Genomic DNA, 26527 nt, shown 5'->3' with positions numbered 1-26527 from the left:
CAGTGGTTCAGACTAACATTTTATTTATTTAGAGATGTTTAAACCATACTAGTGAGATTTTCTTAAAAGATACTAATTGATCCCATAATGTGAACAAACATGAACCTCAGAATTTTTTTTCTTCCAGTTTTATTGAGATATAATTGGCATACAGCACTGTATAAGTTTATGTACCGCATAATGATTTGACTTCATATATCATGAAATGATTACTGCAGTAAGTTTAATGAACAACTCTCATCTCACAGAGATACAATACAGAATTCTTATGTTATTGTGGGGAGAATTCTTTTTATGGCCAGGCAATTTTATTCTTATGTACAATTTTTTTTAATTACAGTAAGTCATTCAAAGAGTTTGGAAAATCAGGGAGAAAAAACCATCACCTATAACTTTCCAGAAATGTGCTTAATTTTAAGTGAAAAACTTTTCTTTAATTTGGAGCCTTTTAAACCTTTCAAGTTGGCATCATTCAACTCACATTCACACTTATCTACAAGAAGTAGTCTGGTGAAAGAGATTTGGTTTGTTGAGTTTGCTAGGTCAATTGTGTTTTGATGAAAGCTAAAAATGAATCTCATAGGGAGTTTTTATCTAGTAGAGTTCCTCATAAATTTTGATACTTTCTTAGCCTTCTTATCATGTATGGTTTAATGGACCAAGATAAAGAGAACAACAGTTATCAAGTGTTTCCATCAAGCACATTTGGAGAAAAGTAGGTAGATGGGAGAATTATTATCCCTGATTCTGAATTTGTAAATCATGGCCAGGAGAACTGCTGCTGCTTTTCCCTAAGTTGCGTCCTGGACCTGACCACCCTGTTCTATTCCTGTCAGGGGCCTGACCTCCCTGTTCCTCCAGCAAATGGGAGCAGTACCTTCAGAAGCTTTAGCAGTGAGGAACAGATAAACCTGGGTGTGTTACAGGGCTGTATTATTAACCCGGTGTAAGATTACACACATCTTAGAAGGGAAAAAACCCCTGAGGCTCTGAAATACCTTTTTCTAAACTTAGCTACATTAAATTGATCATTTTTTTAGGAAAGTCAAGAATGTACTCAGCTTTTTAGGAAGTATTACATACAGCTTCTAGTGTATTTGGCCATACTCGGCAAATATTTTATTACCAAGCAATTACGTGGCACTTAACGTTTGAAAAGGATATTAAAAGTTTAATGTATTTGAGGAAACTCATGAGCTAAGTAATCTATATTACCATTTTATGAGGAACTGACTGAACACAGAGATATAAAATCTTTTCAGGCCACCCTATTAGGTCTCTTTTTAAAGCCATTGTATTAGAAAAATTCAGTTCAGTCTACCTCCTGTGAGTCTTTCTCCTGGGTGTGTCCTTTACTACTGACACAAAACACTTCTAGTCACCAAATGTGTAGAGATTTTTTCCCTAACCAAACAATTCTCTGTGACACCAGCTAGGTGTCCTACAATTTAACTCAATTCTAACACTATCTACTTGGAGATAGTGTCAGATCCCATAGATTTAAAGACTCAGTCTCACAAGACTGCTCCCACCGACTTCAGATGCCAGTTGCAATTGCAGGTCCCCAGGTTACCCATAATAACTTCTGTCTAATTTGGCTACAAATTGGAGGTTCCCATGACCTCCTCCTCAGGTTTGATTAATTTGCTAGAACAGCTCACAGAAATCAAGGAAACACTTATGTTTACCAGTTTATTAAAGGATATGATAAAGGATACAGGTGAAGAGCCAGATGAAGAGATACATAGGGCAAGGTCTGGGAGTGTCCCAAGGGCAGGAGCTTCTGTCCCTGTAAAATTGGAGTGTGTCACCTTCTCCATGTGGATGTGTTTGCCAACCTGGAAGTTCTCTGAACCTTGTACTATTGGGATTTTGTGGTAGTTTCCTCACGTAGGCTTGATAGATTATTCCAATTCCAGCTCCTCTTCCTGCTCTAGAGGATAGGGGTTAAGGCTGAAAATCCTAAGCTTCTCATCATGGCTTGGTCATTCTGGCAACAAGCCCTCATCCAGGAGCCCACCCAGGGTTGTCTCATTAAACAAAAGATGCCCTTCAGTTAGGAATTTACAAGGGTTTTAGGAGCCTTGTGTCAGGGATGGGGTCAGAGACCAAATATCAGGACAAGAGATGCTCGTTGTGCTCTTATCACTTAGGAAATTACAAGGATTTCAGGAGGTCTGTGCCAGGAACCAGGGACAGAGACCAGTATATATTTTCTACTATCTCTTAGCCATCTACTTGTATTTATATAGAACTTTGTAGTTTGTGATGTGTTTTGACCTACTTTCTAACTTGTTACTCACAACAGCTCAGTGAATTAGACGTGATAGTTCATGAAACTACATTTTACAAATGAATAAACAAGCTCAAAGAGGTCACCCAGCTAGTAGTAAATGGCAGTGCCTACCCTGAAACCAAAGTTTTCTGAAACTTAGTGCAGAGTTCTTTCACCTACCCTGTGTTCTGTCATTCAGAAGTGTTGGCCTCTGCTTTCCTCGGATAGGCTTTAATTATAGTGAATGGAGAAGTGTCAAATGCAGGGGACACTAGATAGCTCAAGGGCCTGAATGCTTCCCGCAAACATGCATCGTATGGCCTGCGCACAGTTCATAAATTTGGATTAGTTGCTAATATTTCAAACATTGAAATTTTTTACATCAAAACTATTACATCTGGGATTCCCTGGTGGCGCCGTGGTTGAGAGTCCGCCTGCCGATGCAGGGGACACGGGTTCGTGCCCCGGTCCGGGAAGATCCCACATGCTGTGGAGCGGCTGGGCCCATGAGCCATGGCCGCTGAGCCTGCGCGTCCGGAGCCTGTGCTTTGTGACGGGAGAGGCCACAGCAGTGAGAGGCCCGCGTACCGCAAAAAAAAAACCAAACTATTACATCTATCTTAAGAATGGAAGATCTGGCAAAACGGCATGCTTTGTATGCAGCAACAGTGGCTTGAGCTGAGTACCAGTTGTGCCCTTTGGTTGCTTGTTTGCCACATCCCTGCAACTCCCTATGGTCCCTACACTCAGCCTGCTTCACTCATTTTGTTACCGCTTTTAACCCTGTAGGCGTTTGAGTTTGTGAACTCCTCCCTGGGCTATTATTTGATTGTGGTGGGGTGTGTGTGTGTGTGATAACCACTTCTAACTGTATAAAAAGCACCAAAAATATTATAATATTTGTTTTAACAGATACTGTTAATGTACTGCCAGATATAATTTTTCAAGTTTTGATGCTGTTACAGTTGTTAAATGGCATCATTAGAAATGATTATGTTTTAGAGAATACATAATTGAAAAGTAATGCAGGGTTATATTGTTTTCAACTAATTATCAAGAGTAAAACATTTCATGGTATTTACGACCACTGTTAAGTCAGTGTACTCACATCTACATTCTAATTAGATTTCCTAAATTTTCTCCTCAATGGCAAATTGTACTTAGTGCTTATCTTCACTCTGGATCCTTTCCTTTACATGTGAGGGAATATCACTTGCTGCCTCTTTCCTTTTCTTCCTTTCTGTTTTTTAAATTCTCATGCCCTTCTATAAATTTTACCTTCTTTTGTATTTTATTAGTTGCATCTTTTAGGATTTGGTTTATTTATCCTTTTGAAGTGCAATATAACAAATTTCTGAAGAAGAAAAAAGACAATCCCAAGAGTACTCAGAAGATTTCCATTGATCCTTGGTTTCAGTATTTCCTGTGACATGATCAGCTAATATGTCAAATGCCCTGGCCATTGATCTTTTCTAGATTAAAAAAAAATTCATTAACCTTTGGAGTTATCTTTTTTATTTGTATTCATGAAGACTTAGTGGTTCTCAAGCCTCAAGTCACAGTGTCTAAAACATACTAGGGACTGTGCTAGGCTATCCAGATCAAAGATGAGCGAGACAATCTCCATTTTTTAAGTCCAGTTTACTCTCATTTTCAGATGACTATTTGACTCCTCCTTCCTTTTCCTTAAACCTCCAGAATTTCTTACTCTTCTTTCAGTTGATGACCTTGCTTCCTACTTCACTGAAAAAACAGAATCAACCAGAAGAGAACTCTCAAACATGACACCACATCTACTTACCTACGTGAATCTGTGCATATATACTCTGTTTTCCCTCCAATTCAAGGGATGAACTGTCTGTGCTCCTAGCTGAGGCCAACTCCTCCGCAAGATTCTTATACTAGCTCTTAGTCATTCTAGTAATGCTACCCACCTCCTCCATAATCAGTTTTTCTTTCTCTAGTGGATCATTCATTAGCATTAAAACAAACCATCTTTCTAAAAAAAGGTTTCTTCTTGGTGCCTTCAGTTTCTGCTCTCCTTTCCCCTATTAAACTCATTTAATCAGACTTTATTTACTCAACCTGTCAGCAGCATTTGATGTAGCAGCCAAATCCCTCCCGCTCCTCGAAACAGTCTATTCATTTGGAGTTCAGGTGCCATATTCTCTTGATTTTCCCTTGTGTTGATGCCTACTTCTTAGTCTGTGGACTGTTCTCTACCTACACTTCTCCCTTGATGATCTCATCCAGTGTCATGGATTTAAATACCATCTCTATGCTGATGATTTTGAAAGTTCTGTCTCCAGACATCTGCCCTAAACTCCATAATGGTACTTCCATCTTAGAAGCAGTATAGCATAGGGGTCAAGGACACAGACTGGGGATCTGGATTAATTGTATTTAATCCTGGCTCAGCCACTTATTAGCTTTGTGACGTTGGGAGAGGTTCTTAACCATTCTGTACCTCAGCTTCCCCACTTATAAAAAAAGGATAATACTAATTCCATCTTCACCTGATTGTTGTGAAGATTAAATGAGTAAATATAAGCAAAGTGTACAGAATAGCCTGCCATATGGATGTGTCAGTATCATCATCATTAAACATTTCACACTAAGGCATTTCACACTAATGTGTCACAAACCAAATTCCGAAACGCTCTCCCAAATTAGTCTTCCCTAGTCTTTCCCATCCCGGTCCATGTGCTTTAGCCACAAATCCTGGATCTGATCTTGTCTCCTCTCTTTCTCTTTTACCCTGTATCCATCCCATCAATAGTTCCTGTCTCACTACCCTCCACCACTATTGCCATGGTCCAAGCCAGCTTCTCCGCTCACCTGAATCATTGCATTAATGTTCTACACAATCTGCTTTCATTATTGTCCCCCTACCATCTGTTTTCAAGATATCAGTCGGAGTGATCTTTTTAAGACAGAGGTCTGATTGTGTTGCTCCACTGCCCTAGATCCTCCAGTAGCTTCCTGAGCTACTCAGGGTAAAAACCAGTCTTTTAGGCCTAGCAGGCCATTATACATGCATTATCTCTGTCCCTTTTCCTATCTTCTCCTATTCTTGCTTCCTGTGTTCCAGCCACACTAGCCTCCTTGCTGTTCCCTGAGCATACCAGCTATGCTTCCACCTCAGGACCTTTGCACTTACTGTAACCTCTAATCTGGAGCACACATCATCCAGATATATGCATGGCTCACTTCCTCATCTCTTCCCATTTGTTCAAAAGCCCCATTTTCACTGAGGCAGTCACTGAGAGAACCTTATTTTAAATTTCAAATACCACCCTCCTCCATATATAGACACTCACTATTCCCCTTCCTAGCTTTATTTTCCTCTGATAGGGGTTATCACCATTTGTCATAGCATACATTTTACTTATTTGGGTTTTTTTTATCTCTTCCTCACTAAAACATAAACATTTTGTGGACAGAGATCTTCACCTAACTTAGTTCACTGCTGAATCTTCAATGCCTAGAATAGTTTGTGGTCCATAGTAGCTGCTCCAAAATGTCTGAGTTAGTGAATGACAAATGCAGTGCTTTCAAGTTCACCCTGTAGTGGGAAAAACCAGACAGGTAAAAAAAGGTAGTTAACAAATTGTGTAACAATAATAGGTACTACTGGAGCAGAGAGGGACAGTGAATGTTGGAGATTGTGATTAAGGCTTCTGAGAGGAGATGATACCTAAGGCTGAGACTTAAGACTGTGACTTCCAGTTAAACTAAGTTAGAGGAAAAAGGCACAGAAGGAACAGCATTAACAGGGCCACTGGAGCGACAGAGAACCTGCTCCGACTCATTCACTTATTCAACCTAGGGATATACAGAAGGAGACAGAAGATAAGACCCAAGTTTATGGTATGGATGAAAGGTGGTGGGGAAATCATTCACTGTGAGAAGAGTTACGATGAATTTGGTTTTGGACAGGTTGAATTTGAGGTCCCTGTGGAATTTTCACTCTATTATATGCATTTGAAACTTAATATGAACTTAGTATGAACTTAAATGAACTTAATATTAGAATAATTTCTTTTCTAGGTTCCCTCCTCTCAGTTAAAAGTGATTTATAAACTAGGAGAGCTAAATAGCCTCCAAAAATCTCGCCTTTGTTGTTTGGTTCATGACGTGCTATTATCCTTATTTTTTCCCCGAAAGCCTTTAAAGGCCCTTCTCACTTAAGAAAGTGCAGGTTAAAAGTTACTGTACTTTTAAGGAAGCAGCCATTGGAGATAGTACCAGTCTCAAATCCTACAGAAAGTTGTGTTTCTCGGAGGTACATACTGTATCTTGGAATTATAAGACAAAATTTATTCGTTACACAGTTCTGTTCAGAAATTCAAATGTCATCAAATGATAGATTTGAAGGCCCTCTCAGATTAAAAAAGAAGAAAAAGAAGCCAAGTTTCCTGTTAAGGAAGTCTCTCATTCACTCATTGCAAGACACACCGTGTCATGGTTGCCTACGAATATATCATTATTACTCCATAATGACTGGGTTATCTCTGTGTGTAGGTGTGACAGAAAGACTGACCAGAGATTCTTTACATATTGGGTACCCTTGAAGACCTCTTTGGTGTGTAGCAGAAGAGCTTTGCACAATAGAATGGCAGATCGCCGTTGCTCAGAAAGAGTGACTTGCTCTACCCTTCCTGCCCAAATTTGTCTGTTTGCTGCTGTTGCTTCTTAACATTTCATAGCTATGCCAAATTATGCTTCTGTGTGTCTTTAGCATTTCTTTGCTTTGGCTTACATTAGAACACCTTTTTGTTCTTGTCTGTCATATGCCCAACACAATTGTCTTGCCTCCAAATATCACTTCTGTTTATGTTGATTAATTGCGTGTTCTTATCTCCCTGGTGGCCTTAGGAATCATAGAACTTTAGAGTTGGACTGCGCCTGAGTTTGGGTCTCAGTTTAAAATAATAGGATATAAGCACATTTGTTTAAAAATAGAAAAGAAAAAGAATTCAGGGACAATTCCAAACAGTTCTAGTATTTCAGTATAATGAATTGTCTTTCCAAAACAGGTTTAATCACTTTCCAGGGATTATGATGATTTATATCAGAGGTCATCAAACTATGGCCCACTACCTGTTTTTATAAATAAAGTTGTATTGGAACAAATCCATGTCCATTTGTTTACATATTGTCTGTGGCTGCTTTTGTGCAGCAGGGCAGAGTTGGGCAGTTGTGACATAGACTGTATGGCCTGCGAAGCCCTAAATACTTGATACCTGGTCCTTCACAGGAAAAGTTTTCCAATCATGATTTAAACAGTTTAGAAACATACTTCTCCAACTGGAAATCCGAAGTACTTCCCCATATAACAACATGTAAAACAGAAGAGTGACTGTGAGGATCTGTTAGCATACTGAGCACACTACCAACTTGTGATCTCCATCCATTTAAAAAATTTTTAAGTGGTGTCTACCAAAAAAACAAAACAAAAAACCCCCTGGAGATTAATAGGTAGGCAGATGGCAGTTCTTTATTGTAATTAGTTATTTCATTGCCTTTTATTGTGAGTAGCTTTTATATTTAGGGGAAATGATCTTAGTGTACTGAGTTTGTTTAATTACTATCTCCATGTCATTTTTGCAACCTTTTCGTCTTTCTTCACTGGTATTTTCACGTTAAGATTACCTGTGCATTCTCTTACTTGCAGTGTAAGCTTCCTGATTTAATAATTTGTAATAGACCCATTTCCTGCTATCATTTTCTCCAGTGTCAGAGTCTGCTTAATTTCTGTATTGGTTTATATCTACCCAAAGTAAAAGGTGTTTAAGGGAAATGTTAGTTTTAAAATTTTAACATGGATATTTAGAGAGTTGAGTGGTTACTTGAAAATTATATTTGACATTTTTCACTCATAGGGTAGTTTGATCCTTCTCAGTTTAAATTCTAAGTTACTGAAATTCTGTTCATGTTAGACCCATTTTCTTTCCTTGAAGAATAAGCAGTTTTCTCTTTGTTGTAAAACTATTTTTCATGCATTAACACTACTCAGTGTGAATTCTACCTATAACCTTGAAATTATTATTAAAATAAAAAGCGTTGGGGGCTTCCCTGGTGGCGCAGTGGTTGAGAGTCCGCCTGCCAATGCAGGGGATGCGGGTTCGTGCCCCAGTTTGGGAAGATCCCACATGCCGCGGAGCGGCTGGGCCCGTGAGCCATGGCCGCTGAGCCTGCGCGTCCGGAGCCTGTGCTCCGCGGCGGGGCCACAACAGTGAGAGGCCCGCATACCGCAAAAAAATAAAAAAATAAAAAGCGTTGGAACCGTGGTGATGAAATAATTCTTACTGTCTCACATATACGTTACCCCTACCACATTTTTATTAGTGTCTGAAGTATTATGTAGTCTTTTTTTAAGGGGTGTTTGTGTCACTAAGATGTATGTATATTCTATCGTATAATAACGCATATGTGGAATCTAGAAAAATGGTATAGATGCTCTTATTTGCAAAGCAGAAATAGAGACATAGACGTAGAGAACAAATGTATGGATACCAAGGGGGAAAGGGGTGGGGAGGGAGGAATTGGGAGACTGGGATTGACACATATACATTATTGATACTATGTAGAAAATAGACAACTGATGGGAGCATACTGTATAACATAGGGAGCTCTACCTAATGCACTGTGGTAACCTAAGGGAAGTCCAAAAGGGAGGGGATATCTGTATGTGTATGGCTGATTCATTTTGTTGTGCAGTGGAGGCTGACGCAACATTGTAAAGCAACCATACTCCAATAAAAATTAATTTAAAAAAATTTAAAAAAAGTTTTTAAAGATGTATGTATATTCAATATTTCATACTTACTCTGGGTTATCTCTTTTTTTAGTCCTATGGCTAGCTAACTTTGGCCTTATCTCCTAAGGTATTGGCTTAAGTGGATAGTTTTAGGGCAAACAAAAGGAAAACTTTCATCTTCTGTGACTTTTATCATTTTCTAAAAAGTGTTTAGGAATCTTAGTTTATATTATCAGAATGAAAGACACTAAAGTTTACAGATAGTTCAGAAGCATTACTACTTTAGAATTTGTGAGAGGAAGTCCGGACTTAATTTCAGCTGCAGGTGTCTTTGAGTGTTAATATCTCAATACCTGATTGAAATAATTGTAATGTGGCAAACTATACTGACATCCAAGAACTGGCACTCAAATGTATGAACAAATGGAAGAATTTATATTATCTGTTTTCTTCGCCTATTTAGAGAAATCAGATGCTGTGAAATACGATAAATACAATGCTTCACTGATATATTAGTACAACACTATAAAAATTAATATAAAGACATACCTCAAAAAGCAGAGATATTTTCATAATAGTCTAATAGGGCCAATAAAGTATTTCCCTGTATATGATAAGGAAACTAAATGGGGAACAGTCCCATTCTAAAATGACCTTTTATATTTCCCACTGTTAGTCTCCCAACCTTGAAGTAGTTCTGTCTGTTGCCTCCGATGCTGAACACTGTGGGCTGCATTTGCACAATGAGTGTATTGATATAACTGCAAATTGAAATTTCTTACGCAGGATTTTCAGTGCCTTTTGGCAGTCTTCTGTGTCACTGATTAGCTGTCTCCTATTTCCTACAGCAGATATTTAGCAAATTTATTCCTTCAACAAATATTTCTTAAACTCCTACACTGTACCAGGCATTGTTCTAAGCTCTGAAGTTATAGCAGTGAACAATAAGGATGGAAAAAACCCTGCCATCATGGAGCTTACGTTCCAGCAAAATACTAAATGCTACATAAGCGTTGGTTAAATATGGGCAGTTACTGTTGTTGATGGGGTGACTGTTGTCCCAGTTTGCCTGAACAGCCCCAGCTTAACACCTGTTTCTGGGTTTTAATAGTGTCCCCTTTCACTTTCAAAGTGGTCCCAGTTTGGACAGTAAATTATATGGCCACCGTAGTTCTAAACCTTTTACATCTATTTATTTATTGAATCCTCATAATAATCCCATGAGGTATGTGACATTATTAATATCATTATGCAGATGTGGAAACTGAAGCATAGAGAGGTTAAGTAATTTGCCCTTGGTCATGCTAGTAAGTGGCAGAACCAGAATTCAAACCCAGACAACAGCCTGGCTCCAGAGTTTGTGCTGAGTCACTATACTGTACCGCCCCAATACTGCTATGGTAAATCTGCTTTCTTATTCTGCCTGTCTACCTTCTTCTCCCTAGCAAAGTAAATCAGGTAATCTCATCTCCTTGACAGATGAATTTGTGGCTCTTTGGAGTGAACTTCCTCAACTTGTCACTCACTCCTTTACAAATCTGTCTTCATTTTTACTTGGCTTCACTCCATCCCTCTATTTCAAGGATGGGACATCCCTCTTCCCATCTAAAACTTGTATTCTAGCCTCATCCCCTTTTGCCTCCTAGAGGACTTTGTTCTCTACATTACTCTTTTTGGGCCTTCAGTCTCCATCTTTCCACTGGCTTTTCCCATTCAGCATATAAGCATGATCTGTTGTTGTTGAAAGTGTGTGTTACTCCTTCAAGAAGCTTTATTGTTGGGAGAATTTTTTTAAGTTTATTAATATAATGATGATAAATGAATACCAATTATTTATTACCCTCTTTAAATTCCAGGTACTGTATATATCTCTGATCCTTTTACCAACCCTATGGATACTTTACAGATGAAGAAATGGAAGCTCAGAGGACTCTATAACTTGCTTAGCTTATGGATAGTGGCATTGAATTCAGACTTGTATTTGTCTTACTCCAAAATCCATTCTATTTCTAGTATATCATGTTAGTTTACCACAATTCTTAAAGGACGTCCCTTGATCCTCTGCTTGTCCTCCATCGCCTTATAGCTCTTTTTGTGTGTGTAGACTCATCTTGCCTTTCATTTACTTCTCAACCCATTCTAGTCTGACTTCCACCTTTTTATTAGTCAGATCCTCCAAAGAAACAAAACCACCATCTGTCTCTCTCTCTCTCTGTCTCTCTCTCTCTCTGTCTCTCTCTCTGTGTGTGTGTGTGTGTGTGTGTGTGTGTGTGTGTGTGTGTGTGTGTGTACACACAGAGGCCAGCAGGCTGGAAATTCAGGCAGAATTTCTGTTACAGACTTGAAGCAGAATTTCTTCTCAGGGAAACCTCAGTTTTTAACCCTTAAGGCCTTCAACTGATTGGATGAGGCCCAGCCATATTATCAAGGGTAATCTCCTTTACCTAAAGTTAGTTGACTGTAAACGTTAATCATATCTGCAAAATACCTTTATAACAACATGTAGACCAGTGTTTGATCAAACAACTGGGCAACCATAGACTAGCCAATATGACACATAAAAATCACCACCACAACCTCTATCACTGTGGTGTCTTACTCATTGCTAAATCCAGTGGACATTTTTCACATCTTTCCTTAACTTGGTCACTTTGCAACATTTGACATTTTGGACAACCTGTTACTTCTCGAAACCCTTCTCCCTTAGTTTCAATGACCCTAATCTCTTTTCATTCTCCTGTCCGTCTGGCTATTCCTTTTCTGATATTTCATTACTCGTCTCCCAATTCCTTAATTATTAATATTCTCTCCTGTCCTTGGCCCTCTTATTACTCCCGCAGTTGATGTCTCCCCAAACTAAAATTCCATCTTAGAATTCTCTGCTGAGCTTTAGACCTGTATATCCAATTGCTTGGATGTTGCACAGACATCCCAAACTTTGCTTGTCTAAAACTGAAATCCTATTCTCCCACTCTCCAACTTGCTTCTGCATCTCTTCTTTCTCTATCTTAGTTTGTAGTACCGTCTGCACCCAGTTAGTTTACCAAGCCAGGAACCAGAGAGGAGTCTTCAGCATCTCTCCTACATTTACCATTTAAGACTTTCCCATCTCCATTCCTATCTCAACCAAGAGAGCTCAGCCCTCATTTTCTCTCACCTAGAATCTTGTTGTGGTATTTCTACCTCCCATCAGTCTCTTTCCAACCCCTCTACACTGCTGCCAAAGTGATATTTTAAAAATGCAAATCTGTTTATTTGTGTTTAAAATTCTTTTAGTAGCTCCTAATTGCCCACCGAATTAAGATAGAATTCTTTAGCAGGCATACAGTCCTCCATGGCTAGGCCTTTTCTGCTTTTTATATTCTACTGCGCCTCGCTCACCCATCCTACTTCAAGCCACACCGACATATTTATAGAGCCCAGATTTGCTGTATTGTTGGCTTCCACGTCCTATTCTCCTGTTTCTTCTGCCTGGAATGTCCGCTACCTCTATTATTTCCCTACCTTCCTACCCCCACCTGGGGCATCTAGAAAAATTATTTTAGTACCCAGTTCAATCTTTAGTTTGGAATAACCTTCCCCCAATTCCACAAATAGATTTGACCATACCTCCTTTCTGACATTGTTACAAGCTTATCAACTCTACTATAGCACTTACTACTGTATTATTTATTTTTTGTTTATCTGTCACCTTTCAATGGACTGTGAACTCTTCGAGTATTTCTACTGCCTGGCATATAATAGGCTCTCATCAGATTTGTTGTGGTGGTGGAAATGGAGCCGAGTGGATTATACAGTTCACTTAAATAAGGCCATGCCTTATTGAGGAGTGCTGGGCTTGGACATGTATAGTGAAGAATGGTAGACATTTCTTTATCTTCCTTTGTTCCTTCTAGAGGCTGCTGTTCCAACCTTTAGTACCAGATTCCTTTTGATCTATACTTTTTTTGATGTTCTGATACCTATTCTCAGCCTTCACTTTGCTTTTGTTTTATTTTGCTTGTATCTTTGGAGCAGTTAAAAAGAAAGGAAGCTATTTAAATTACTATTACAAATTCCCACTGTCCCATTTTCATTCCATCACAGGAGAAATCATACATCAGCTTGTTCTCATGTGATTCTTGTGTGCCAAAAGTCTTTTCTCAGCCAGTAAAAAGAATTCATGTTATAATGACAATATTTTTCCAACAGTTTTTTAATTCTCCTATGTCCCCAAAATGTCTCCATGCATTTAATGTCAAATTACAAACTAAACCAGTTCTGTGTTAATCCTGAGAGAAGAAATAATGGTTTTTAAAGATTGTTAAAGGAATAATGAAGACTTCTTGGGTTTTCAATATGAAAGTTTCAGGTGACCAAGCGTCCTGCTATACACATTGGGGCCAAAGGATAGTAGCATGGCCAGCATCTCATTTTAGACTTACGTATTACTTTCTACTCTAAATGCACTTGTAGAAGCTACTTGTGGTGTAACTCCTTATGTATTTAATATTTATCTAACTCTTGGTTTTCGTGGTTGAGTTTTGAAATGAGTGAAGAATCTACTTATTCTTTGCCCTTTACAGAATGTGATATCTTGGTTTTTATTCCATTTGTCCCCCTTACCCTTTACTTAATTTTATCTCATTATTTTGCATTGTGTTTCTAAAATAATGGCTTTGGCTTATTTTTTCTTGAATGTTTCTGCAGTTTGGTTTGAGTATCTAGCTTTGGCAGCCCTCCTGAACTTGACTCCATCTGTACTTGTGACTTTTGGAAGGCAGAAGTCAGTGTTTTCTAGGGAGATGACTATTTTTTAATATTATATATGTGTGTGTCTCCCTTCCTTTTTGGTTTCTCTTAAAAGACTGGAAAGAAAGCAGTTAAGGCAGTCCTGTGGGTATCGGCAGATGGACTCAGAGTTGTGGATGAAAAAACTAAGGTAAAACTTTCATAAGCTTAAATGTTACTGCTCATATGTTTTCTATCCCTATGATCAAATATAATGCCATTAAGCTGTTGTAGTCACTCTGTATCCTTCCACTTTGTCCAAAGAACGATCTTTGGAGAGACTAGTTAATGTTCAGAAAAACCAATTTAGTTACTCATTTACCTTACGAAAAACAGAAGAGAATTGTCTCAACATTTTGGTCTACATGACACAGCATGTTTAGCCTACGGTGTATTAGCATTTAATGTTAAGATCTGAGTTCTGTTTTTGTTCTGACACGTTAAAAAAGTTTACCCCCACAAATACGATGTGAAAAATGATGGACCTTTCATTGATATCACAGTTAAAAATTAAAAAAAAAAAGTTGATAGACCATATCTAAAATTTCTTCTTGTTCCTTAATAAAACACTATTTTTAGAAAGTGATATTTGAACTGATTAACCTACTATTTAACTGAAGACTCAATTTAAGTGAAATCTTAAGGACTAGTAAATTGCTCATTTGGTTAACATTTATTTAGAATACACACAGTATCTCAAATAATATGTAGCACTTTGCATTTGAAAGCAAGTGATCCTACATGCCTAAATAAGAATAGACATAGACTCTGCCCTTAGCATAAGGTGTTATTTATATAAGTACATTTAATCATTAATTCGAACTTTTTAAGAGACCTAAATCTGGAGAAATTTTAACAAGAAGGCAATTTTCGAAAAAAAAAAAGAAAAATAACCCTCAGGTGTCACTGGAAGGAGGAGAAAGTCTGGCAGGTAAAGAACAGTTTTCATGGGTAGCTTGCCTGATATATTGTAAGTGATTTAATTTAGCTACATTTTAGTTCTTTTCACTAAGGCTTTTCTTTTTTTTTAAGTTCAAGAGAAGTGGTAGTCTCAAGTGTACATTACAATTGGAAATAACTATCATTTTAATTAGCTTATTTTGTGTAGTTTTCATTAGTGCTTTGGGTGAAATTTGTTGTATGTGGAGGCTATATTTTTAGTTGCTTTACACGATAGTTAGAAAGTGATGTTGCCCCCTGTTGGTTACTTATAACACTGGAATTAATTAATTTACTTCTTCCCACATTGAGTGATAATAGTAATTGATGACTTGTCATCCTGGGACCCATTATGAGCAGAAAAGAAATTTTGCAATATGTATAACAAATGAAGGGCTCATATTTAGAATATATAAATAACTCCTACATATCAGAAGAAAAATGACAGATAATCCAAAAGACTTGAATTACTTTGCTGAAGAGGAAATTCATAGTAATCAAGGTTATGCAAAATAAAATTATAATGAGCCACCAGCATTGCAGAACTTTAAAGAATTGACTGGCAAGTTTGTGGAGCAATAGGAATCCTTATAGTTATGCTGTATAAAAGCCATTTTGTTTGCATGTTTTAGCACTTAGAGCCCCCATCTCAGCATCTAGGGATTTTAGGTGACTGGAATATCACACAGAAGAGCCAAAGAGTGTCAAGATTTTAAAAAACATTTTGTGCAATGTTTATACTATGTGTATATGATGTCATTCAGCAAGTATATAAACATAGAGAGTCATACTCAAAATTAAATAATCAGTAAGTTAATAAATACATAGAGCTGTTCTGGAAATGATGTTATTTGAATGTAAGTTATATGGAAATTGGATTAAATTGATTTACATATATTGTAAAATTGAACATGGAATTTACCATCATAAAACTAGAATCAGCAGGCATATATTATATATATGAAGATGAAGTGAGGGAGGCATCTGGGGAAAGTGCCTCTTGGGATTTCTCCTAGGTCAGATTCTTAGTATTCAGACTTCTGGCTCAGATCCAGCTATTCTATAGCCTTGATGCATTAGATGTAGAGATTCTGTGTTGTGAAATGAACATCCTGTGTTTCTTCTGAGAAACTTGATTAACCTCATAAGTCCTCTATTCCTTTGTGTTTCCCTTTTTTCCAGGACCTCATAGTTGACCAGACAATAGAAAAAGTTTCCTTCTGTGCCCCAGATAGGAATTTTGATAGGGCCTTCTCTTATATATGTCGTGATGGCACAACTCGGCGCTGGATCTGTCACTGCTTCATGGCTGTCAAGGACACGGTGAGTCCAATAGCATGGATTTCATCATGACTAGCCTCAGTCACCAAGCTCCTTCTGGGTTGGCTCAGCCAAACAGTTTCCACTACATTTTTTTTTTTAACATCTTTATTGGAGTATAATTGCTTTACAATGGTGTGTTAGTTTCTGCTTTATAGCAAAGTGAATCAGTTATACATATGTTCCCATCTCTCTTCCCTCTTGCATCTCCCTCCCTCCCACCCTCCCCTATCCCACCCCTCTAGGTGGTCACAAAGCACCAAGCTGATCTCCCTGTGCTATGCGGCTGCTTCCCACTAGCTATCTATTTAACATTTGTTAGGGTATATATGTCCATGCCACTCTCTCACTTTGTCACAGCTTACCCTTCCCCCTCCCCATATCCTCAAGTCCATTCTCTAGTAGGTCTGTGTCTTTATTCCCGTCTTGCCCCATGGTTCTTCATGACCTTTTTTGTTTTTTCCTTAGATTCCATATATATGTGTTAGCATATGATATGGGCATATACCCTGAGAAAACCATAATTCAAAAAGAGTCATGTACCAATATGTTCATTGCAGCTCTATTTACAATAGCCAGGACATGGAAGCAACCTAAATGTCCATTAACAGATGAATGGATAAAGAAGATGTGCCATGTATATACAATGGAATATTACTCAGCCATAAAAAGAAACGAAATTGAGTTATTTGTAGTGAGATGGTTGGACCTAGAGTCTGTCATACAGAGTGAAGTAAATCAGAAAGAGAAAAACAAATACCGTATCCACTACATTTTTAACAAGTACGTGCTGTTACAGCACTTGGAAGTGCCTAAACTAACCTGCTTTCACTCCTTTTATTCAAGTAATTCACACTCTTGGTATAACCCTACCACTCACAGAGCAAGATGATTGGCTGAGGTCCAAGGTCATTAAAGGAAAGTAAAAGTTCTCTGGTGATGGTGGCTGCTAATCTTTATTTGAAACTTTTCATTATTAGAACTATTTTCAAGATCCTTACATGCATTTGTTTGCTAATTCATCTGGGTAGAAGATACTGGCATTTGAAAGGCACTTATAAATTCATTTACAAAGTGACTACCACAAGAACTGAGTGGGAGTATATTTTCAATTAAAAAAATAGAAATACTAAATTATGGTACAGTGAACTATGCTAGAAATTGCTACATAGTAGAAATTTTGGTTTTGTTTAAAAGTAGAGAATAGGGACTTCCCTGGTGGCGCAGTGGTTAAGAATCCGCCTACCAATGCAGGGGACACAGGTTCAAGCCCTGGTCCAGGAAGGTCCCACATGCCACGGAGCAGCTAAGCCCGTGTGCCACAACTACTGACCCTGCGCTATAGAGCCTGCAAGCCACAACTACTGAGCCCACGCGCCTAGAGCCCGTGCTCTGCAACAAGAGAAGCCGCCACAATGAGAAGCCTGTGCACCTCCACGAAGAGTGGCCCCTGCTTGCCACAACTAGAAAAAGCCTGTGTGCAGCAACGAAGACACAATGCAGCCAAAAATAAATAAAATTAATTAATTTAAAAAAGTAGGGAATAATCGAATCTATCATTCTTCATCTAAATTACCCAAAATTCTGATATGAAAGACAAGACTCTTAGATGATGATGATCTTCATTATAATATAGCGTTGAGTGTGTAATATTTGAGTTTTTAAACATCCAGACAGAATAAGGCAGTTGTAGCAATTCATGACTACAACTCGATGAACTCTTGCTAAGGTTTAACCTGGAAGGGAAGTGGTGGCCATATTCTAATATTGACCAAAAACTTTTTAAAAAGCAGTTGTATAAACAAATATTAGGAGCTCAAGCTCTGAATCAGATATGGGTTCAGTTCCTCTTTCTGGTTCTTACTAACTGTGGGTTTTGGGGCAGGTTATTTAACATTTTCTAAGTCTTAGTATCCACTTCTGTAATATGGAGATAACAGTTGTGGGGACTAAATTTGGTAACAAGTATAAACACTTATAGCATAGGGTCTGGCCCGTGGTAACTGCTCCACTTCAAGAACTTCTGTCATAAGGCCTCGCAGAAATAATAAGTTTCCTTGGCCTATAGTTCTGTCCTTGTAACAGAGCTGTGTTCAAACGCACACGGGTTCTAAAATTCTTTCGGTCCTCTCTCCTATTTCACCCTTCAATGCCTACCCTTGTATCATCCTACTAAGAAGTTAGATAGAAACTCACGCAGATTCATAAAGAGTGAGTCTGTCAGTCTTTAAATAAGCAGTCATGTGAAATCTTAGGGACAAAAGCATTTCAGACATTTACCTCCCCTTATGATATCTGATATTGGCGTATAAGATGCAGTGAAATTACTTACTCAGAGCGATATGTAGGAGCAGCTGCTTACATGGTATGATTTTGGAAACTCCACAAAGGTTTCCCTGTTCTCAGATTTTCTTCTCGCTGTTAAAGTCGCCAACAGTTATTATATCATCCCTAACTTTTTTATTCCACAATTAGGGATATAGTTTAAAATACAGATAACCCTGGTAAAAAGTAACCCACCAAATCCATTAAATTTACTCTAGGTAATCCAGTGTATCTTTAAAACAATATTTAGTTTACATAAGCCTTCCTCCCCTCCCACACACAAAAAATTCAGGTTTATCTGTTTAATTCCTTTATAAGTAGAAAATGTGAGTGAAAACATGCTTTTACTTTTGCCTGTGTGTGGTTGGGAGGTAGAGTTGGGGTTTGAGAGAGCTAGAAGAAGATAGGGAAGTTATGGGAGAGAACCTACAAGCACTGAGGGCCCAGATGGGGCAGGGGAGGAGCATTCAGAAAGACTGAGAAAGCTAAGCTTTCCTTTGCCTGATTGCTTCTCATCGCTGCAGTTGTATTTATTTATGTGAAGTTTTAAGTTTGCGCCTTTTGTTCCTAGACATGTTGATAGTATATTTAAGCTCTGAAATAAACCCTGCCTTTCCAGTGGTTTCTTAGAAATGCTTGGTAAATATTCCTACTATTCCCCTAAATGGCAAATAGAGGTTTGTGTGTCAAGACTTAGGGCTTGGAACCTTGAGCAGTGTCTTCTAAGCTGGTGACCAGAGTTAATGTGAGTGACAGAGGGACCTGACTAATAAGGAAGTATTGGTGGCTGCTCAGAAAACACCGCTTACCGATGGTCGCTTTACCCAATGCCTACTACAGTAAAGGATCATAAGCATTACCTAAGGTAATAATTCATTTAGATTAATTTGGCGTATTAATATACTAAAATCTAATTTTAAGCTGGAGTTCCTAACATTTTGCCTGTGTGGAAACAGACTTATTTTGTGGTCCAAGCTAATTTGTAATTTTTGACACCATAACTCTAAAAAGGTTTTTTAAACCTTCTGTTACATACAGGGTGAAAGGCTGAGCCACGCAGTGGGCTGTGCTTTTGCAGCCTGTTTAGAACGTAAGCAGAAGCGGGAAAAGGAATGTGGAGTGACTGCTACTTTCGATGCCAGTCGGACCACTTTCACAAGAGAAGGATCATTCCGTGTCACGACAGCCACTGAGCAAGCAGAAAGAGAGGAGATTATGAAACAAATCCAAGATGCTAAGAAAGGTACAATCTGTTCTACTACAATGTGTGTTTATTTAAACAGTTTTTCCCAACAGGTTAGTATTTGGAAGCTATCAGGGGCAAACTTTTTCAGTCAAGGAGAACTCTTAGCAATATATGAAGACCTTAAGAACAAAGCTGAAAATCTAAACAGAGTCCTTTCCTTTAGAGTGGCTTGTTTAGTGGCTTCAAAGTGTTTACTCTTCCCATTATGTTAAACTACTGGGGAAGCTGAGAGTGTTAGTTGAAGAAGCTGCAAAGACATTCAAAAACAAAATTGGGAAAACCTGCATCCTCGAACAGATTTTTAAATTCTGATGCATCTGATGTCTGTGAGAAGCAAATGCTATCAAGGACCTACATTTTAAAGGAAGAAGTACAAGTCCCAGGTTTAGGCTGCAGAGGACCCACTGATGGTGATGCTGGGTATAAATGCAGGCAGAAATTTCTCGGTGATACTCTTCTTATTAGATTATTACTGTTGTTTTAGTGCTTTTGTGAAAAAAGTCCACAGATTTTGAGATGCTGGCCCGTCTTTTTTCCATAGCCCCATTAATTTTAGTGTGTGGTTTTGCAGAATGTGTTTTTTTTTTTCAGATACCCATAGCAGCATAGCAGAAATGCCTGTACAAGCATTCAAGTCACTCAGGAGGCTGTTGAGTCAAGTGTGTTTTAGAACTGAGTGATAGGGCTTAGGGAGAATGCTTTGCATTCTTGTGTATAACTAGGGCTGAAACCAACAAGGAATATTTTGGAATTAAACAGTTCGGTTTAAATATAAATATAATTTTGCTAATTTTTTTTTACTATATTCTTTCAATTCTAAACCAGCCATTTTAGGTAACTTCATTAATACTGACCCAAACAGCTCTAATTTTTAAGCCAAAAAAAGGATACATATTTTTATTTGAAATTAAATTATTGATTGTGATTTTTTTTTCATTTCTTATAAACATTTGTGCCAGGATACCAAAGAATAAAGAAACACCATGCTATTTTAATTAGGAAATGTAGTATGTATACCTGTTATGTAGTATGCTTCAGTGATTTTCAGACTGGATGCATATTCTTTAATACCACCAAAGAACACTTTTTGATACACACAGCAACTGCCAAAATGATTGAGTCCTAGCATCTACAGAGGATTGTGAGGGGAGGGGAGTAGAGACTTACCACAATCAGAATGGGACACAGTGGGTACTCACATGGAAACAGTCTTGTATTCATGTTTACTCCAATTTAAAATTTTACTTCTGTATGCTTTTATTCAAATGAGCCACAAATGCCTAATGTCCATGTCTGCTTTATGACATTCTTTAACATCTAATCAAACTTACGCTTATTTAGACCTTTCTGACTCTGCCACTCCTAAATCCTCTCCCCCAAACAAAAAAGCAAACAAATATTGAACACTGTGAACCATCATTCTTTAAAGGACCTTTTGCTAGGAGTTGATAGGTAGTTTTGTTTTGTTTTGTTTTGTTTAATCTTGTTCAGAGTCTTAATTACTGCATGGGAATAAAAGATCTAATATTTTTGTCTTAGTAGATATACCATGTGACATGTAGTAGGTTACTAAACGTTTTATTTGTCTGAAAAATAGGAGATCTGAGCCCCACTTCTAACCTGTCTTTTAAGAGACATGGTGAAGGAGATGGGTAAAAAGACCTAGAAGAGTTTTTGAGTTCCTCAGCAATATAAGCTCAAATTATTTGAAGACATTGCTAAGGTCCTCTTTCTCTTGACTTTCTTGAGCTGAAACAGATAAGACAGTTGTTGGTTCATCAGTGGCCCCTGGCAACACTGCCCCATCCCCATCCTCTCCCACCTCTCCCACTTCGGATGCTACTGCCTCTCTGGAGATGAACAATCCTCACGCCATCCCACGCCGGCACGCACCAATTGAACAACTTGCTCGCCAAGGCTCTTTCCGAGGATTTCCTGCTCTTAGCCAGAAGATGTCACCCTTTAAACGCCAGCTATCCCTGCGCATCAACGAGTTGCCTTCCACTATGCAGAGGAAGACTGATTTCCCCATAAAAAATGCAGGTAATGCAGCATCCACCTAACTCACTGGGTGCTCTGGCACTGAAGCGTTACCATCACTTCCAGTGGAGTCACTGATCCCATCAAAATAGCCACCCCTCTTTCTGAGGCTGGTTGGTGGTTACATATCTTGTATCATTTCCAATTGGAAGAAAATGGAGATTCATGGAGAGGGACGTGAGTCATTCATTTCTCTTCAACAAATAGGTGACAGAGCCATGATGGGAATTCCCAGCCTGAGCTACAAGGTTTGTGATTTGTCCTGATGAAAGTGTACCTGCTTCCAAACATCAAGGGTCTCAAGTTTCCATTCTTATTCTGCCATTTGGGACCCAGCAGGGAATTAATTTAAAAGGCTTTGGAAACACATCCAGTTAAATAGCATTACTGTCAGATGTACCAGAAGAAATGGATAAGTTCTCAATGTCCTTGTGGCTGGTTGGCTCCATAGGGAGGAAACTCTAAACGGGTCTCCTGCATAAATCTAAGATCTGTTGTTCATCAGAGACAGTGGGATTGCTCACACATATTCATTACCTTTCAGAACTGCCACACAGGCCTTTGTGTGGCCTGTGTACAGCTGAGCCAGCCCTGGTAGCTCTATCCTCATCATAAGATCCGGAGCTAAAGTGTCAGATCTGGTCAGTGCTTTTATTGGGCCCTATTTTACTTCACTCTGAGACATGTTGAGCTGGTGCTATAACAGAATCTGAGGAAGCTCTGTCTCAATAGGGCACTCCCACTGCTGGTGGTACAAAAGTACAGAGAGTTAAGTTCTTTGATGGATAAAACTCAGCCTAAAGAACAGTTAAACTAGATGGTTACTGAGGATCTTTTCACCTCTCAACTCCTGTAAAAACTGAAACTCCAGATGCTTCAGGTACCTCATTTTCAGTCTCCCTCTGGAGCAGATGGGGAAAAAAAACGATTATTCTCTTTCCACAGTTGAGCAAACAGAGGTTCAGCACATACAATTAGCTTCCTCTGTGACACAGAAGTATCCCAGTGTCACTTTTTTTGTTTTGTTTTGTTTGTTTGTTTATTTTTGGCTGTGTTGGGTCTTCATTGCTGCATGCGGGCTTTCTCTAGTTGCGGCAAGCAGGGGCTACTCTTTGTTGAAGTGCGCAGGCCTGTCATTGTGGTGGCTTCTCTTGTGGCGGAGCACGGGCTCTAGGTGCATGGGCTTCAGTAGTTGTGGTACACAGGTTCAGTAGATGTGGCTCAGGGGCTCTAGAGCGCAGGTTCAGTAGTTGTGGCGCATGGGCTTAGTTGCTCCATGGCATGTGGGATCTTCCCAGACCAGGGCTCGAATCCGTGTCCCCTGCGTTGGCAGGCAGATTTTTAACCACTGCGCCACCAGGGAAGCCCCCTAGAGTCAATGTTAAGAACAAAGCCTCTGGAGTCCTGGACCTCAGTTCACTTTTTCATGTTATCACAGCTCAGGTACTTGGTACTTTGGAGAAGAATGAGAGTGATCACACTGTCGTAGTTTATTACAGAGAAGAGGACTGAGCACCCATTGGTGTGCCTGACTTTAACCCATTTTTTGACAAGAGTCACTGGAAGGTTGCAGAACTTAACTCAGACCACAGCCTTGGGACCTGGTTGGAAGACAAACAGGTTGATCTTACTGACTGGACATCTTGGCACAAAAAGAGAACAGCAAGTTCTCAACAGTGTCACACAGGAGAGGAAATAAGGAAATCTGGGGATTTGCAAGGGAGGAAGATAGACCTTAGTACAGGAATTGTTATCATTTTATACCTTCTCATGTGAAAAGCCAGTGGATAGTGGTCAGGAAATTTTTTGAAGCTGCTTTTATATCCCCACCTGACAGTTGAGTCTTTTCCTTCCACAAATAAAAGATTCAGTATAAAATGCCACCTTGTGTGATGCTGTTCTGTTTCAGGATCGTTCCATTTTGCTGTCTGGAGCCATCTTCTGTTTGTCTTGCAGTGCCAGAGGTAGAAGGGGAAGCGGAGAGTATCAGCTCCCTGTGCTCACAGATCACCAATGCCTTCAGCACACCCTCCGAGGATCCCTTTTCATCCGCCCCAATGACCAAACCAGTGACAGTGGTGGCACCACAGTCTCCTGCCTTTCAAGGTTGGTGCCCACTTAGCCTGCTTACCTGTTCTCTTTGAAACTAGTACTTTTATGACACTGCTCACTAACTATAAGTTGGCATTCTGAGCTTCCCAAGACCTGGTCATACCCACTAATTTCCCTGTTTGATATTATCTCGGAATCGTTAAATTTCCCTATTTGACAGTGTCTTTGTGCTTTGTTCCCCTTCCTGTTTCCTGAGATGTCTGCATTTGTCATTTTGCACGTACCTACCTGTCTTTCATCCCATTCTATCAGGAGCATCTATAGTCCCAACCCACTGCTTTATTTGCTACTTAACTGTTAAGAGTCAGAGTATCCAGCCATTTCTCCAGAAACAGCAGTCATCAGAGTTGGTTCTAGCCTTATGCTTTCTTTAGCACAGTGGTTCTCAACCTGGGGTGATTTTGACCCCTCAGGGAAAATTCGGTATCCATTATCTGGAGGCATTTTTTGGGTTTCACAATGTGGTAGCAGGTGCTTACTGTTGACATCCTGGTAGAGGCCAGGGATGGCAGTAAACATCCTTCAGTGTTGTTTACTGCCACACTGAATAGCCACCCTCACAACAAAGACAATCTGGCCCAAATTATCAGTGGTACCAAGACTGGACCCATCTAGTCTCCACCCTGTCACAAGAGGCCCATAAAGAAAAAGGTACTTCAGTTCATTTCATTTTCCATAACAAGTATCCTAAAATTAGCCTTTGTGGCATTGAAGAATTAGTAAAAGTGGTTGTTTTCAGAGATACTGAATTAATAGTTGGTATTGACTCAAAGGTCAGCAAAGAGTCTATATAACTTAAATTACAGACTTTTAGAATTTGAGCTCCTGTAGTTGATCTTTCTTCATTTCTTTTGGGAGAGAGCTCAGAAAAAGTTTTCCTGTGGAGACGTTTTTTGCCTGCTCTTATTGAAAAGCTACAACATGCTTTTCCTCTAGGAGGGAGTCTCTTTAAAAAAAAAAAAAAACCTTAATAGTCATATGCACCAAGTGGCTTTTTATTTCATCTAACAAATATTTATACTACCAATAATAATAGGCACAATTTATTGGGCACTTAGCACAGTGTCTACCACATACATCATGGTAAGGACATACATTTTTTCATCTCATTTAATCCTCACAACAACCCTTTGAGGTAGGCATCACAGATACAGAAAATGAGGCTCACAGAGGTTAAGTAAATTGCCCAAATCACACAGCCAGGATTTAAACCCAGGTCTTTCTGAATATACTTCCTGTTACAGTCTACTTACTCTGTGCCTATTTACAGGGCAGTGGGTATACAAAACTGAATAGAATATAGTCCTTTCCCTGCCTTTAAGGGAATCTCAGTGTGTGGATAAGCTAGTCTTTTAGGCAAGCCCTGGGTAAATCATACCAATGCCATAAGCATAGTCGCTGAGTCTTAAAGAGGGACTGACTGGTGGAGGGCAGGAGAAGGTGCCTGCTTGTCTGTTCCATATGAAATATAGAGAGCTAGGCTAAGGAATAGAAAGTGATGGAATAGATGTCTGGAGTAAAGGAGCACGGGTTAGGAGATTTTAATAAAGGGAGACAGGAAAGAACAGTAGGTGCCTTGAGATATTACAAACATTACTGAGGGGAAAAAAACCTTTAAAAAAGATGAAATTAATTCTATAGCAAATTAAAAAATTATTAAGCATATGAAAACATATACCAAGTTTGATTTTTCTCATCTGTAATATGGGGGTTTTGAGAGAATTAATTGAGATGATGCACACTAAAGTACTATTAGCATAGTGCCTAGCACATAATAAGGACTTATTGTATTTAACCATTGTTGTTATTGTTGGCATAATTTGATCTTTTGGAATAGTGGTAGGAGAAGAAAATACTTTGTCTATATCATTATGCCGAAGGCTAAGCTGTATCTTAGAATAGTTAGACTTTTTCCTGCTTGTAATACAAAGCAGCTCTGTTCAACTTAATTTGAAATTGTTTTTCTAGTCTTCATTTCCTCTCTCTCCATACACGTATTTTCCTAAAAGAGTCATACAGCTTTATCAGTACACCCATTTTAATTACATCCTCTAATTCCCTCTTTGCCAAAAGGTTTGTGTATCCATTGCAAATGGCATGGTTATCCCAACACCAACTTTTCTGTTTTATGTGTTCCACCAGTATTGCACATTGACCTGACTGACCCAGCTCCAAGGGGCCACCTGTACACCTTGCATGAATTTAACTACATTGGTGTTGTCTGCTCCCATTGTAGCTAATGGCACTGACTCAGCCTTCCATGTGCTTGCTGCTAAGCCAGCCCATACTGCTCTAGCACCCGTAGCAATGCCTGTGCGTGAAACCAACCCTTGGGCCTATGCCCCTGATGCTGCTAACAAGGGAATTGCAGCCACACATTCGGGTAAGGTGACCACAGATGATGGTGAGGATTCTGGGATCAGATAAGTGACCCTTGTTCAAAAATCAGCCATTTAGCTGAGTGGGAACCAGGGAGGAGTCCTTTTAGGAAAAGTATGATCCCTCTTGGAAATAAACTACTGCTAAGAAAGGATGGTGTCACAGACATAGAGAACAAACATATGGATACCAAGGGGGCAAGGGGATGAATGGGGAGATAGGGATTGACACATATTTACTACTATGTATAAAGTCGGTAACTAATGAGAACCTACCATATAGCACAGGGAACTCTACTCAGTGCTCTGTGGTGACCTAAATGGGAAGGAAATCCAAAAAGAGGGGATATATGTATACG

At 39.0% G+C, this 26527-nt stretch overlaps 2 protein-coding genes across 12 annotated transcripts in view; one reads left to right on the top strand and one right to left on the bottom strand.

The window, feature by feature from the left end:
* Positions 1-26527, top strand: part of LOC113622945 (protein numb homolog) — a 235092-nt gene that overhangs the window by 205664 nt on the left and 2901 nt on the right. For 6 of the 9 annotated variants that reach the window (XM_027111712.1, XM_027111709.1, XM_027111710.1 and 3 more), the window contains 6 exons: positions 13885-13959; positions 15930-16070; positions 19431-19635; positions 21388-21681; positions 23635-23784; positions 26027-26173. In XM_027111712.1, coding sequence (XP_026967513.1) covers positions 13885-13959; positions 15930-16070; positions 19431-19635; positions 21388-21681; positions 23635-23784; positions 26027-26173 — 1012 coding nt within the window. The remainder of the gene's footprint in view (positions 1-13884; positions 13960-15929; positions 16071-19430; positions 19636-21387; positions 21682-23634; positions 23785-26026; positions 26174-26527) is intronic. The other 3 variants (XM_027111714.1, XM_027111713.1, XM_027111715.1) reach the window with 1 other exon arrangement.
* Positions 3774-26527, bottom strand: part of PAPLN (papilin, proteoglycan like sulfated glycoprotein) — a 62467-nt gene continuing 39713 nt past the window's right edge. The window contains exons 30-31 of one of the 3 annotated variants that reach the window (XM_027111703.1): positions 18400-18485; positions 3774-5840 (exon numbers count right to left, since the gene is read on the bottom strand). In XM_027111703.1, the coding sequence (XP_026967504.1) occupies positions 18400-18485 (86 nt within the window). In that variant the 3' untranslated portion in view covers positions 3774-5840. Of the gene's footprint in view, positions 5841-18399; positions 18486-26527 lie in introns of those variants that run through there. The other 2 variants (XM_027111704.1, XR_003433726.1) reach the window with 2 other exon arrangements.

Source organism: Aethalodelphis obliquidens, unplaced genomic scaffold (genome assembly GCF_003676395.1).
Source record: "Aethalodelphis obliquidens isolate GAN/ISIS:26980383/991018 unplaced genomic scaffold, ASM367639v1 scaffold10, whole genome shotgun sequence".
In the NCBI taxonomy this organism is placed as follows: domain Eukaryota; kingdom Metazoa; phylum Chordata; class Mammalia; order Artiodactyla; family Delphinidae; genus Aethalodelphis; species Aethalodelphis obliquidens.
Note: the sequence above shows the minus strand (reverse complement) of the source record. Positions and strands in the feature narration are given on the sequence as shown.